The sequence below is a fragment of the Cyprinodon tularosa genome, unplaced genomic scaffold (genome assembly GCF_016077235.1).
Source record: "Cyprinodon tularosa strain WSP-4 unplaced genomic scaffold, ASM1607723v1 ctg399, whole genome shotgun sequence".
Lineage (NCBI taxonomy): Eukaryota > Metazoa > Chordata > Actinopteri > Cyprinodontiformes > Cyprinodontidae > Cyprinodon > Cyprinodon tularosa.
Genome location: NW_024039117.1, coordinates 524,242 through 537,932, shown reverse-complemented (window position 1 = coordinate 537,932; position 13,691 = coordinate 524,242). Strand labels below are relative to the sequence as shown.

The window sequence follows — 13,691 nt, the reverse complement described above, 5'->3', positions numbered from 1 at the left end:
TGGTGTTTGTCACAACGCGCTATTATCCAAGTCATCTTGGAAACATTCTTCTTCCAGATGTTGGCTACATACAGACATAGAGGAAACCTGTTGCTGCTGATGTTCATTGCGCTGCTCATAACCTCAACTTTCTCTCAATGAGCGGTTCTACTGTAGAGAGCCTGTAGGCCTGGTTTGGTCAGAACTGATTACCAAAATGATCCAGTCGCTATCCGTGGTTCTGAACTACATTGAATTAAATATTTAGGCCATGTACAGTTTGGAGTGTTTCTTTCTTAAAATCCTGATTGCTTTAGAATATTTAATAAATGAAGTTTTAATGCAATAAGTGGGGAGTTGAATCTGAGGGAGGTTCAGTTTTCTTTGCTTCTTTCTTTCTCTGAACGTTTCTGGGTGGTTTACCATCAGGAACTTTTTACTCTCATCTAAACCTTCGTCCTGCGACTTCATTTCATTTCAAAGCCTTTTTCATAAATATAAATCACAAGCTGAATCATAGAGTTTACAATTTATTATAAAGTGTTGTTGGAGCTATTTATTCTTTATTTCTTTATCCATTTGAATTGTGTTAATTCCTAAACTTATATATTTTTTGTATTATTTACAGACTTAATTTATAGGTTAATTGTTGCATTTTTGTGCATCTATTTTTTGTTGTTTTATTATTTTTCTTTATTTTATGTAAAACAGGAAGAAATGTGGGCGGTCCACTTTCTATAATTGTAGGAGCCTGGTAAGGACCAGCAGGCATTTGGGTTAGGGGCCTATGGGTTTTTACCAGTGCAAGAGAGGTAACAGGGCAAGGAAAGTTTGAACTCTGTAATGTGACAAAATATAGGAAATAAATCAACTAAACATCTACCAGTTTGGACTTCCACTTCTTTTGCCTGCGTCAAGAAAACGTGACCCCAGTGCCTATAGTGGCTTATTGGAACTTAATTGGATGTTTGGTTTGACAAACAATTGCCACTACAATCAAGTAAAAACCCACCTGTGGATCAAGTAAAAACACCCTGTGGAACAAGTAAGGAACCAGCCCATGGACTAAAAGGAATACCTCATCAATCAACATGCTGGATTTATGGATCTCAAGGATTCCCTTCAAACAAAAGGTTTTGGATCATCTTTGATTAAATCAAGCGACTCGATGCGTCAGACTTGGATGGACACGTCACTCATTCATCAAGCTGGTATGTGACAATATTGTTCAAGCTATAAAGGAAAATAGTGAAACTACTGGAGTTTAAGACATTATTTCACTCCAAAGACTGATGAGATGAGTCTGATGTGACAAATTGATGCGTAATTGGATCAAGCCGTGAGCCGACGCCCATCATGGAAATGTTTGTTCACAAGAATCAATCTCTTTAAACAAAGAGATACGTTTGTGCTTTTCCTTGTGGATTATTCGTGGACTATGACGCTTTAAATGTTTGAAATGATTCAAAGAATCTGCAAAAATGTCTGATGTAAAGAGCAAAGAGGATGACACCCAGACGTCACAAAACAAAAGAACCATCAAATTTACACAAAAGGGTTTGGAGTTTTATATAAAAACATGTCAAGAAAAACGAAGTTTAAAGTGTAAACAAGCTTCAAAATGTATGGAGAAAATCTCTGCATTAATGAGCTCACAAGAAAATGTTAAGAAAGTGGCTTCTGACTTTGCAAAGTTTATTAAATGCTATCAAGAAGCAACTGATTTACACGAATCTCTTTTAGGTTTGCCGTTGCCAGAAGAAGAAGTAAAAAGACAAACTGTGTATTTTCAGTCCAAGGTGACGACTTTCTCTGATTTTGTGGACAATGTAAAGGTTTGGTTGACAGAAGCAGGAGATCCATATATGGAACAGAAAAACTATGTTGATGATCAGGTTGTTGAAGATCCTGATGAAATAAATCCTGAAGACAGTGTTTCTAATATTACAAGCATAAAGCCACGTTCAAAAACATCTTCACAGCAGTCTCGGGCTTCATCCACCTCTTCTGCACGCATTAAAGCTGCGGCTGAAAAGGCAGCGCTGATGGAGAGACTCGCCGCGTTGGACAGAAAACATCTGATCGAAGCTCAAGAGGAAAACCTGAGAAAAGAAAAGGAAAAGTTAGACCTGGAAACAGAGTTGGCAGCAACTAACGCAAAACTTAATGTATTAAAAATAAATTCAGTTGCTAGTTCTAAACAATCTGATGGGATGAACTCTTATTTTGAAAGAGCCCAAGGAAAGCACACGCCCCTGCTAAATCCTCTCGCTGATGAGTTTGTTCTGAAAGAAAAAGAAAAGTCTTCATCCAACTTCCCTGTTGTCAGACTTAAACAAGGAGAGAGACAACTTCAAATGGATCAGATGAGTTAAAGTTGATTCTTCAACTCAAGCAACAGAGCAGACGCAACTTCAATCTCCTCCTTTGACTGAGAACTGTCAGAATGATATTGTAAACATCATGCAAAGACAAAATGACATTGCAGCCTTACTAGTAAAACAAAACTTATCGTCTGTTCTCCCATCCAGAAACATCCCTGTGTTTGATGGGGACCCCCTACAGTACAGATCATTTATGAATGCCTTTGAGAACGGAGTGGAGGCTAAAACTGACAACTGCAGCGACTGTTTGCACTTCCTAGAGCAGTTCACCAGGGGGCAGCCTAAAGATCTCGTGCATAGTTGTCAACACTTAGCTTCTGAGGAAGGTTATTCCAAAGCCAAATATCTTCTTGAAGAACATTTTGGAAATGAAAATAAAATAACTTCTGCGTATATGGAGAAGATTATGAGTTGGACACCAATAAAAGGGGATGATGTGAAAAGTCTACAATCATTCTCTCTTTTTCTTCAAGGTTGTTCAAATCTGACACAACAAATTGTTTACATGAAGGAGTTGGATTTACCTTCAAATATGAGAACAATTGTCCTGAAACTTCCATATAAACTGAGGGAAAAATGGAGAGTTACTGCTTATGAGCTACAGGAGCAAACTGGTCACCGAGCGTTGTTTACTGATCTGGTTGCTTTCATAACAAAGGAAGTAAAAGTAGCATCAGATCCAGTGTTTGGCAATATCCAAGACCCACCAACAGGGAACAACTCCAAAGTTCCAAGTTACAGCAAGCAAAGAAAAAAGGGAAGCAGTTTTGCCACTAATGCCAGCACAATTCCAGAAGCCAGAACTCACTCAACTGAAAACAGGACCAAGTCTACTGTTCTTCACAGCTGCTTGTTTTGTTTACAAAGAAATCATCTACTGGAAAACTGTGTGCAGTTTAAAGCTAAAATGCATCGGGACAAGTTGACTTTCATTAAACAAAAGGGGATTTGTTTCAGTTGTCTGAAAGTTGGTCACACAAGCAAAGACTGCAGGAGTCGTTTGGATTGCAATGTGTGTCACCAAAAGCATCCGGGGGTTCTTCACATAGAGCAAAAGGAGCCAGGAGCCTCTTCAGAACAAATCCAACAGACAACAAGGTCTCATGTCAACTTCTCAACTGCAACCACCCAGACGTGTGGGCATATTGGGGCTGGTCATGATGATAATGCTGTTTTTTCTATTGTTGCAGTTAAAGTTAAAAGTCAAAAGAGCAACAAAGTTGTGCAAACTTATGCATTTCTTGATCCAGGAAGTTCAGGTACGTTCTGTACAGAAACTCTGGCAAAAAGTCTGAACATAAAGGGCAAAAGAACAAATATTATGCTGAGAACAATGAGTCAAAATAAGATTGTTAATGTACAAGTTTTGTCTGGTTTGGAAATCTCTGAATTGGAAACAAATGATTTCATAGAGCTACCAGATGTTTTGACTCAAAGTACCATGCCAGTTTCTACATTGAATATTCCCCAGCAAAAGGACATTGATCAGTGGCCTCATCTTAAACCTGTTAAGCTTCATAGCATCAATGCAGATGTGGAACTACTGATAGGAACTGATGCTTCAAATGTTTTAGAGCCCTGGGAGGTGATCAACAGTGTAGATGGTGGGCCTTATGCTGTAAAAACTAGAGTTGGCTGGGTCATAAATGGTCCCCTGCACACTAGAAGCCACAGCAAAAATAGAAATGTTTGCACTGCTGTGACAGCCAACAGGATCTCTGTTGAGCATCTTGAAGAAATGCTGATCAAACAGTACAATCATGATTTTAACGAAAGATCATCAGAGGAGAAAACTGAAATGTCTAGAGAGGATTTGCATTTCATGAACATTGTCAATAACTCTACAAAACTTATTAAAGGTCATTATAATATTGACTTACCTTTCAGGAGTGAAAGCCCCAGCTTTCCAAATAACATCTGTGTTGCAGAGCAGCGCCTCCAGAGCCTCAGAAGGAGATTTGAAAAGGATGCTGAGTACAAGGAGGAATACACTGCATGTGTAAACAACATGCTGCAGCAAGGACATGCTGAGGCTGTACCAGCAGAGGACCTACAGAAAGGTAATGGACAACTGTGGTACATTCCTCATCATGGAGTGCATCATCCCACAAAAGGAAAGTTGAGAGTTGTATTTGATTGTGGATCAACCTATAAAGGAGCATCACTGAACAGTCAGCTTTTACAAGGACCTGACCTCAGAAACTCTCTGGTTGGAGTTCTCATTAGATTTAGAAAAGAGCCTGTTGCACTAATGGCTGACATTAATGCCATGTTTCACCAAGTTTATGTCTCTGAAAAACACGTCAACTTCCTCCGTTTCCTGTGGTGGCATCATGGTGACACATCAAAACCTGCACAGGAGTTCAGGATGTTGGTTCATTTGTTTGGAGCAGTGTCTTCACCCAGCTGTGCAAATTATGCTCTGCAAAGAACTGCTGATGATAACGCACAACAGTTTCCAGCTGAAGTGGTTGATACTATCAAAAATAACTTTTATGTGGATGACTGTTTAAAATCTGTTCCCACAGAAGAAGATGCAATTCACATGGTGAAGAGGCTGACGGACCTCTGCTCTAAGGGAGGATTCGTGCTCTCAAAATGGGTAAGCAACAGTCGCACAGTGCTCATGTCCATTCCAGAGGAAAGGAAAGCAAAAGAAATGAAGAATCTGGATTTGGACACAGATGAACTTCCGGTCGAGAGAGTACTGGGTTTACAGTGGAGCATCGAAACAGATGAGTTCAAGTTCAGAACCTCTGTGCAGGACCGCCCACAGACCAGAAGGGGCATTTTGTCTGTGGTTAGTTCACTATATGATCCCTTGGGAATCCTAGCTCCCTTCAGTATGCCAGCTAAACTGCTGCTACAAGAACTTTGTCGACAAAACTTGAAGTGGGATGAAGTTATTCCCCATTCTCTTTGTAGGAAGTGGCTCGACTGGCTGGAGGACCTCCAGCTGATCTCCAGTTTTAAGGTGGATCGTTGCATCAAACCAAGCTGCATCAGGAAACCAGACAAAGCACAACTTCATCATTTCTCTGACGCAAGTCAAGACGGCTATGGAACAGTGTCATATTTAAAACTGGAAAAGAATAACATCTCACATGTTGCTTTCATTCTAGGAAAAGCAAGAGTTGCTCCTATGAAGCAAACAACAATCCCCAGGTTGGAACTGACCGCTGCTGTTCTTGCTGTCCGAGTCAATAAACTGCTGCAAAAGGAGCTGCAAATACAATTGGAAAAACCTGTTTTCTGGACTGATAGTACAACAGTACTAAAATATATCTCCAGTGAAACCAGAAGATTTCACACCTTTGTTGCAAACAGGATCTCTGTCATCCGAGAAGCAACAGATGTGAATCAGTGGAGATATGTTTCCTCCAAGGAAAATCCTGCAGATGATGCATCCAGAGGCATGAGAGCTGAGGAGTTCATTAAATGCAGGAGATGGATAAATGGGCCTGAATTTCTCCACAGATCAGAAGAGGAATGGCCTAAACTGGATGTGGATCACCATGCAATTCCTGCAGATGACCCAGAGGTCAAAAGGGACCTAGCCGTGAGTGTTCTTGTAAAGGAGTCACAAAATCCTACAAGCTATCTGATTCATTATTTTTCATCTTGGACAAAGCTTAAAACCTCTGTTGCCTGGTTTTTAAAGCTGAAAAACATTCTGATGCTGTTGCAACAGAAAAGGAAGGAGTTTGCTGCTGCAGACCTAAATAAAAATGAACCAGAAAAGCAAAACAAAGCCCTAGACAAGCAGATAGACAGATTCAAGACCACTCTGAAGAAAGAAAATCTGACTCCTGAAGACTTGGCCAAGGCAGAACTAGCCATTATTCAGTTTGCACAACAACAGAAATTTACAACTGAACTGGCTTTAATCACCAGTGGCCTTAAAGCAGTCTCTAAGAGAAGTTCTTTATACAAACTCGACCCAGTATTGGATGCTGGAGTCCTCAGAGTGGGTGGCAGGTTGAATAAATCAGCCATGCCTGTCGAAACAAAGCATCCTGCAATTTTGACAAAGGATATGCATGTGTCTACACTGATTTTACGCCATATTCATCAACAGTTGGGACATGCAGGAAGAGCTCATATGCTGTCAAGATTAAGACAAAAATACTGGATAATAAATGCTAATTCAGCTGCCAGAAAAATCATTTCTCACTGTGTTGTTTGCAGGTGTAACAGAGGAAAGTTTATTGAACAAAAGATGGCAGATCTGCCAGAAGAAAGAGTCCTGCCAGCCACCGCTCCTTTTACAAATGTTGGAGTGGATTACTTTGGTCCTGTAAGTGTTAAAAGAGGACGAAGCCTCCTGAAAAGGTATGGAGTTCTGTTCACTTGTTTCACCAGCCGTGCAGTGCATCTGGAAATGGCCTACACCCTCGATACAGATTCCTGTATAAATGCAGTCCGCAGGTTCATCTGTAGAAGAGGCCCAGTTTCCACCATCAGATCTGACAATGCCACAAATTTTGTTGGTGCAAATCGAGAGCTGAAAGAGAGTTTAGCTGAACTGAATCATGCTAAAATTCAAAATGCTTTTGTGCAGGATGGAATTAAATGGAACTTTAACATCCCAGCAGCATCTCACCAAGGTGGAGTTTGGGAGCGTCTGATTCGTTCCATAAGAAGTATTTTGGTTTCAGTTCTTAAAGAGCAAGTTTTGGATGATGAAGGGCTTCAAACAATTTTTTGTGAAGTTGAAGCCATATTAAACGACAGACCCATCACTAAAGTTTCCGATGACTCAAATGATCTTGAGGCACTAACATCCAACCATTTGTTGTTGTTAAAAACCAAACCAGTTTTGCCACCAGGATTGTTCAATCAAAAGGATCTTTTTGTCAGGAAAAGGTGGAAACAGGTGCAATACATGGCAGAGCTGTTCTGGAAAAGATGGCTTTCTGAGTACTTACCTCTGATGCAGGAAAGACAAAAATGGACAAGAACTAAACGATGTCTCACTCCTGGAGATGTTGTCTTAATTGCAGACTCTACAGCTCCAAGAGGAACATGGATGATGGCCAAGGTCTTGAGCGTAAACCAGGATGCAAAAGGCTTGGTCCGCTCTGTGCGATTACAAACAAAGACCAGTGTTCTCGAAAGACCCGTGACCAAACTTGTTTTGCTACTGGAAGCATCAACCTGAAGAATTAAGGACATGTTTGAGGGAATAGCTCCTTTTTCTTCATTTGTAATTGTGACAGTATTCACAATTAGGGGCCGGAGTGTTGGAGCTATTTATTCTTTAGTTCTTTATCCATTTGAATTGTGTTAATTCCTAAACTTATATATTTTTTGTATTATTTACAGACTTAATTTATAGGTTAATTGTTGCATTTTTGTGCATCTATTTTTTGTTGTTTTATTATTTTTCTTTATTTTATGTAAAACAGGAAGAAATGTGGGCGGTCCACTTTCTATAATTGTAGGAGCCTGGTAAGGACCAGCAGGCATTTGGGTTAGGGGCCTATGGGTTTTTACCAGTGCAAGAGAGGTAACAGGGCAAGGAAAGTTTGAACTCTGTAATGTGACAAAATATAGGAAATAAATCAACTAAACATCTACAAGTTTGGACTTCCACTTCTTTTGCCTGCGTCAAGAAAACGTGACCCCAGTGCCTATAGTGGCTTATTGGAACTTAATTGGATGTTTGGTTTGACAAACAATTGCCACTACAAGTGTAAAACATGTATGAGATGTTTGAGTCTGGACTCCAGAAATTACATCAAAACAAAAATAAGAAGAAAATAATTGCATGGTCTCTTCAAGAACATATTGATTATTTTTTAAAACAGTCATCCCATGGTTCCTTATATACCAACTCAAATTAAGGGTAAATACACTTAATTTAAGACATTTTTAAATATTTTTGCAGATAGAACATTTATCAGCTTGACTCAATATGTTTTTATATCTGAAATAGTCCAATTATAGAAATGCTGACCAGTAACAATAGGAACATGGAGACATCCAGAATGTTCATTCTGGATGTGAAGAACATCACTTTGTTTGAAACGGTCATTTTTTTCAGATATCAGGAATTAAAACTAATAAATATCAAAACGGCTTACCGTAGACTGTAACCAAGATAATATTATGGGTATATTCCTTCAATGGTAGGTTAGGTATTTAGGTGACATCATCTGGCAGCAGGTGAAGATGAATAAAAACGCTGTTCCAGAACATGTCCTGGGTTCTGAGTTTGATTCCGTCTTCCAATATAAGTGGCTGTTTGCAGCTGCTTCAGATGTTATCATCCTAATAAATGGTCATTATTAGCGGTTATCAGTCCCATAGAATGGCTTCAGATTGGTCCTGTAGGCTCAGCAGTTTTTCACCGAGTGAATCCTAACCCCAAGTTATTGATTTATGTGTAATCTGAAAGTCATTTTAGACATTCAGTACTGTAAAAATAAAATGATCCGCATGTCGCTCAAAACAACTAAACCAGTTATCCAGAGTTGTAGAACCGTCTTCCTATAAATATTTAATTCTCAGTGAATTAATGCCAATCATTCTTTAATAAGATCCTCGTCAAACGAACATCTAATGTTTGCTTTTACAATCTGATGTGTCTAACAGACGACCTCTGACTTCAGGTTTAGAAAACGTCAGTTTTCAGTAAACCTGCTTAATGAAACAGACCCTGGCTGTGCTGCTGCCATCAACACCTTTGTTTCTAGATGTTGGAGCTTGGCCTGTTTTTCCAGTGTAGTCCTGTTTCTCTGACTGTGACTAACTGGATGTGCTCTCTTCATCCTCTGACATGGGAGCTGGCTCGGAGCTCGTCTGCCTGGCTGTGTGTTTCCTGGACGGGGCCGCCTGTGGAGCTGGTTGACAGTTGCCTTTTGTATCTATGCTTCTTTTTCTATGTCTGCTTCTGTCTCCTTGAACCCCAGTGGGCCTCAGCAGATGGCCGCTCACACTGAGCCTGGTTCTGCTGGAGGTTTCTTCCTATTCAAAGGGAGTTTTTCCTCCCCACTGTCGCTACAAGCATACTTAGTGTGAGGGATTGCTGAAGAGTCAATAAGTTGATGCAATCAGCTGGTTTTCCTGAAGCTCATGTCACACCATGACAATAAAACCAGCGTATGCCTGATGTACGAAAAATCTGGCAAAAATGCTGGCATACATTGGGTAAGTTATGAGCATGTTAATTTTCCACATGCTCAAAATTTCCCGCCGTATGCCAGCGTCTGCCATCCGTGCGCCATCAGTTCCAGGTCAGTTATCAGATGGTTGACATCTGTTCAGTCTCAGTTCCTCATCAGTCGTGGCGTCTAGCTTTTCCTAAACCTCTGAGTAACTTCTGCGTAACTTATCCAGAACTTCTCTCCAAGCACATCAAGGTATCTGACGTGTTCCAGACGAGCGCTGAACGTGTTTCTAACTTCCAGCTACTGTATAATGGCGTATTGGCAGCGTTTTGGTATAAAGGGGGTTCACAGGAGGAAACCGTCAGTTCTCCTCCAGACTTCATCCCCATCATAGGGTGAGCCAGAAGGTGAGTGTGATGGATCCTCCCTGCGTTCACGCCCACCACCAACACACTTCCTAGCAGACATGACGCTCAATCTGCTGCCAACAAAAACCGTCTTTTTATTCTTTTCTTTTTCTGCAGGTAGTAAACAGCAGCTAGCTTAATACCGCGATCAAAGAGTCGTTATGAATACTCAATGAAAACGCCAAGAATAGAAAAAATCTATAGAGTTCAGCGTATGCCAGCATTTCTGGGACATCAGGCAGACGCTGGAGAAATCAGCAAGGTGTGACAGGACTTTAGATAGAAAACACTGAACCAATCTGACCGTTTGATCTAGTTGAATTGTTTCTGTAAAGGTCTTTGAGATGACATGTGAAGTGGCACTATAAAAATAAACTGAATTGAATTGGAACCACAGCATATAAATAAAAAAAAAAAACACACACCATCAATTCCTGAACACTTTTATTTGATTTATTTCTTGTCTGACTTTCATCTCCTTCAGTCTGAGTTTTTTCACATTCAAGTACAGAGAGCCTTCGTGTCGCAGCGCGTCTGAGAGGGAGGAGGCTTCGATAAGGCAAGAGGGCCGCAACCTGCAATGTAGAACTTCAACTGCTAGAGTACACCTGGAGTCCATCCATTGAGCTAATATAAGGGTAACAGATGGATGTTCTATACGTCTATCGCTAGTCTGAAAAGATGACCCCCCTCCCCCCACTATGTTAGAGCCCCAAACCGAGATAACAGGAAACTAAGATGTCCTCCATCTAAAGCTGCTCCAAAGTGTTGAAATGGTTTCTGGAGTGGAAAGATCTGAACTCCAGGAACGTTTAAGGCTCATCAACAAGTTGGTTTTTTCCCAGAAAGCAGCGTTTTTTCCCCCTCCTGCGCTGCGAGAAGACGTTACGGCTTCGTTTAACTCCTCCACCTGAAAGAACCATGAAGGGAAACAGAAAACACCCAGAAGCTACAGTTTTCCACCCGTTTCCACCTTTACCTCATATGTGCAGCAGCTGTGCCTCCGAGTCTTTGGTCCCTCTTCCAACACAAACACACCAAAAGATGACCCCCCCCCAAACAAAAAAAGAACAGTTTGGATAAACAGTACCAAAACAGATGGCACAGGAAGAACAAACACTGGTAACCATGGCAACAACCCCATCAAGCTCCGATCAGATCCTCCACTCATCGGCGGCAGGTTCAGAACAGAGCTGATCTAGAGGAGACAGATCTATGTCGAGCTGATCTAGATAGATCTCATAGAACAGTTTGGTCTAGATCAATTATAGAAAAAATGATCTACATAGAGCAGATCTAGACAGAACCAATCTACAGAGAATTGATCCAGGTAGAAGAGAACTATATAGAGCTGCTCTACATAGAACGGCTCCTTGCTCCCAGCTAAAAAAATAAACCAACCAATAGAACTAAAATCCCTTCTTATATTGATATATATCTCTATATATTTATAGATTTATCTAGTATAGATTAGACATTTTTGGGGTTCCTGCTAAAGTACCTTGGGTCCGTCTTATTCTCCATGCTGTCTCAGTGGGTTACAGCTCCGTCACCTCATGGACAATAATCTACAATAATCTCAGGTACATTCAGGACTTGTGGTAAAAAGCCTCCAATATTCTTTACAAGTCAATAAAAATACAGAGAATCAAAAATACGGGGGTGGAAGCAGTCCACCGTCCTGCAGAGGCTGCTCCCCCAAACCTCTACATCCTCATTGGGGACGAACTTCGGGCTCCGGCCTCTTTTGGGCCCGCTCCGTCTGGATGAAGGCGCCCTGACCCAGCGCCGTGGAGTACGCTCTGCTGTTGGGGTTGGCTGGGAAACCCCGGGCCGGATGTGTGCTGGAGCCGGCGTGTTTCTGGGGCGGGGCCTGAGGGGCGGGGGCCGGCTGGTAGTCATCCAGGTTGTCGTAGTGGGACTGCACGGCTTTGGAGCAGAGTTTCTCGTAGGCGTAGTCCCGGTCCAGGTCTTTGCTCTGGGTGAAGTGCTGTTCTTCACGGGCGCCGTGGGTCCGCTCCGGGTTAGCGCGCTCCTCCGTACTGTGGTAGCCAGCGGGGGGTTTCTTGTTGTGGTGGTCGGACTCGGGGCAGTTGTACCGCGGTTGTAAGGACTTCTTGTTGGGGTGTTTGGACCTGCTGCCGTCTCCGCCCAGCTTGTCCTCCCCGCCCTCGTATCTCGGATCGTGGCGGCTGCTCTCTTGCTGTTGGGAGACGTTATGGCCCAAAGGAAGCGAGTGAGACGATGGACATTTCTTAGAACTACTCTGCTTAGAAACAGCCTCTGACTTGTCCACCACTCCGCCGCCGTGGACGTGCTTGTCTGTCTCCATGTAGATGAGCAGATCATGATCATACGCCATGTGCCTGGGGAGGTAGCGTCCATCTTTGCTCTCCAGGGGGAGCAGCACAGCCTTGCCCGGGTCAGACTTGCTGCGCAGGTGCAGGGTTTCATAACCGGAGAGGTCGGCCGGCGTGAAAAGGCCAACGTTGTCATACTGGGAGAGAACAGGTCCTCTCAGCTTCAGTCTGGCCCTGCTCTCCCTGCGGATCGAGTGCATGCGAAGCCGCTCCGCCTCCTCCAGGTCCCAAGGAAGTAAGACGGGCGCTTCCTTCCCTCCGTGACCCAGAGGCATATCTCTGCTGACGAAGCTGTGCTCTTTCCCCGGCGGAAGAATGTGGCGGGAGAGGTAGTGGTACCCTGCCGCCTTCCCTCCTGGGCGCCCCGCAGCAACGCTGGCATCTCGGACCCCGTAGGAGTGGATGTGCCGGACTCTGATTGTGCCATAAGGGTCTACGGCATAGAAAGGCGACTCTAATGGGCTGGATCCAGAATACGGGCTGTAGCGGTACTGGACCCGGCCGTTCTCGAAGTACGGCTGCAGCTGGGTGACGTGGTAGTCTGTCTGGGAGGACTGCGGAGGAGGCTGCTGGTAAGACTTGCAGGGATAAACGGGCCGGTGGTAGAAGAACATGTCGTCCTCAGGGGGGACCTCGGTCCGTTGGACGGGCACGGAGCGGACAGCGGGGGGAACGTGGAAGGAGTGCACCCTGCGGATGGTCGGGTAGCCGTGGGTCCTGTCGTGGCTGTAGGCCTGCTGCTCCGGTCCGGGAGAGACGTGCACACTGCGGGGGGTTCCTCTCAGCTTCATGGAGTGGTGGTAGGACCTGGGACCCAGAGTGTGGTACCTGCTGTCTGATCGGGAGCTGAAGCTTATCTGAGGCTCAGATTTGGACCCACAGGGGTGTGGGGTGACGCTTTCGGGTCGGTAATGGTGAGGGAGGGGCAGCGGGCCCAGAGGAACAGACCTCTGGTGGTAATACGCTGCTGCTGGAGCCTCCATGAGGACTGGCTCCCCCTTCAGCTGGTAAATATAGGCGGGCTGGTGAGGGGCGGACTTACGGGGAGAAGGAGGATGATGAGGAAGGAGGTGGCCTTCACCCAAGGTCTGATAGGAGGCTTCGCTGTGACTCAGAGCTGCTGCGGCCAGTTTGCTCTCCAGGGTTCGGACTGGGGGGACGGGGGGAGTGGGTGTGTAGGAGTCGCTCTGTTTGGTGGGCTCTTTGCAGGGCTGGACGGGTCTGATGGCTTCCCAGGGCTTCTCAGCAGGTTCTGCTGAGGTTGGAGCGACTCTGGCGCTAGCCTTGGACAGCTGGGCCTGAGGAGGGCCGACTGAGTGAGGCTGAGCTGGAAGACGAGGCTCGACCTGGGTATGGGGAAGAGAGACAGGCTGCTTGACGGGTTTCTGAGGTGGTTCTGGTGGCACTGGACGGGCTGGAGGTGATGCAGACTCCTCTGCCTTAATCTGA

The 13,691-nt window shown here is 43.9% G+C and overlaps 2 protein-coding genes across 7 annotated transcripts in view; one reads left to right on the top strand and one right to left on the bottom strand.

Annotated features, from left to right (window-relative positions):
* The first annotated feature begins 4,250 nt into the window (after positions 1–4,250).
* LOC119791622 lies at positions 4,251–7,135 on the top strand. The gene is made up of 4 exons (XM_038297826.1): positions 4,251–4,423; positions 4,892–4,965; positions 5,048–5,922; positions 6,552–7,135. The coding sequence occupies exons 2-4, from the start codon at positions 4,962–4,964 to the stop codon at positions 6,555–6,557; spliced, it is 885 nt and encodes a 294-aa protein (XP_038153754.1). The 5' UTR covers positions 4,251–4,423; positions 4,892–4,961; the 3' UTR covers positions 6,558–7,135.
* A 3,174-nt stretch (positions 7,136–10,309) lies between these two features.
* The window catches only part of arhgap32b (Rho GTPase activating protein 32b), a 137,715-nt gene continuing 134,333 nt past the window's right edge, over positions 10,310–13,691 (bottom strand). For all 6 annotated transcript variants that reach the window (XM_038297839.1, XM_038297842.1, XM_038297843.1 and 3 more), the window contains one exon: positions 10,310–13,687. In XM_038297839.1, coding sequence (XP_038153767.1) covers positions 11,597–13,687 — 2,091 coding nt within the window. In that variant the 3' untranslated portion in view covers positions 10,310–11,596. The remainder of the gene's footprint in view (positions 13,688–13,691) is intronic.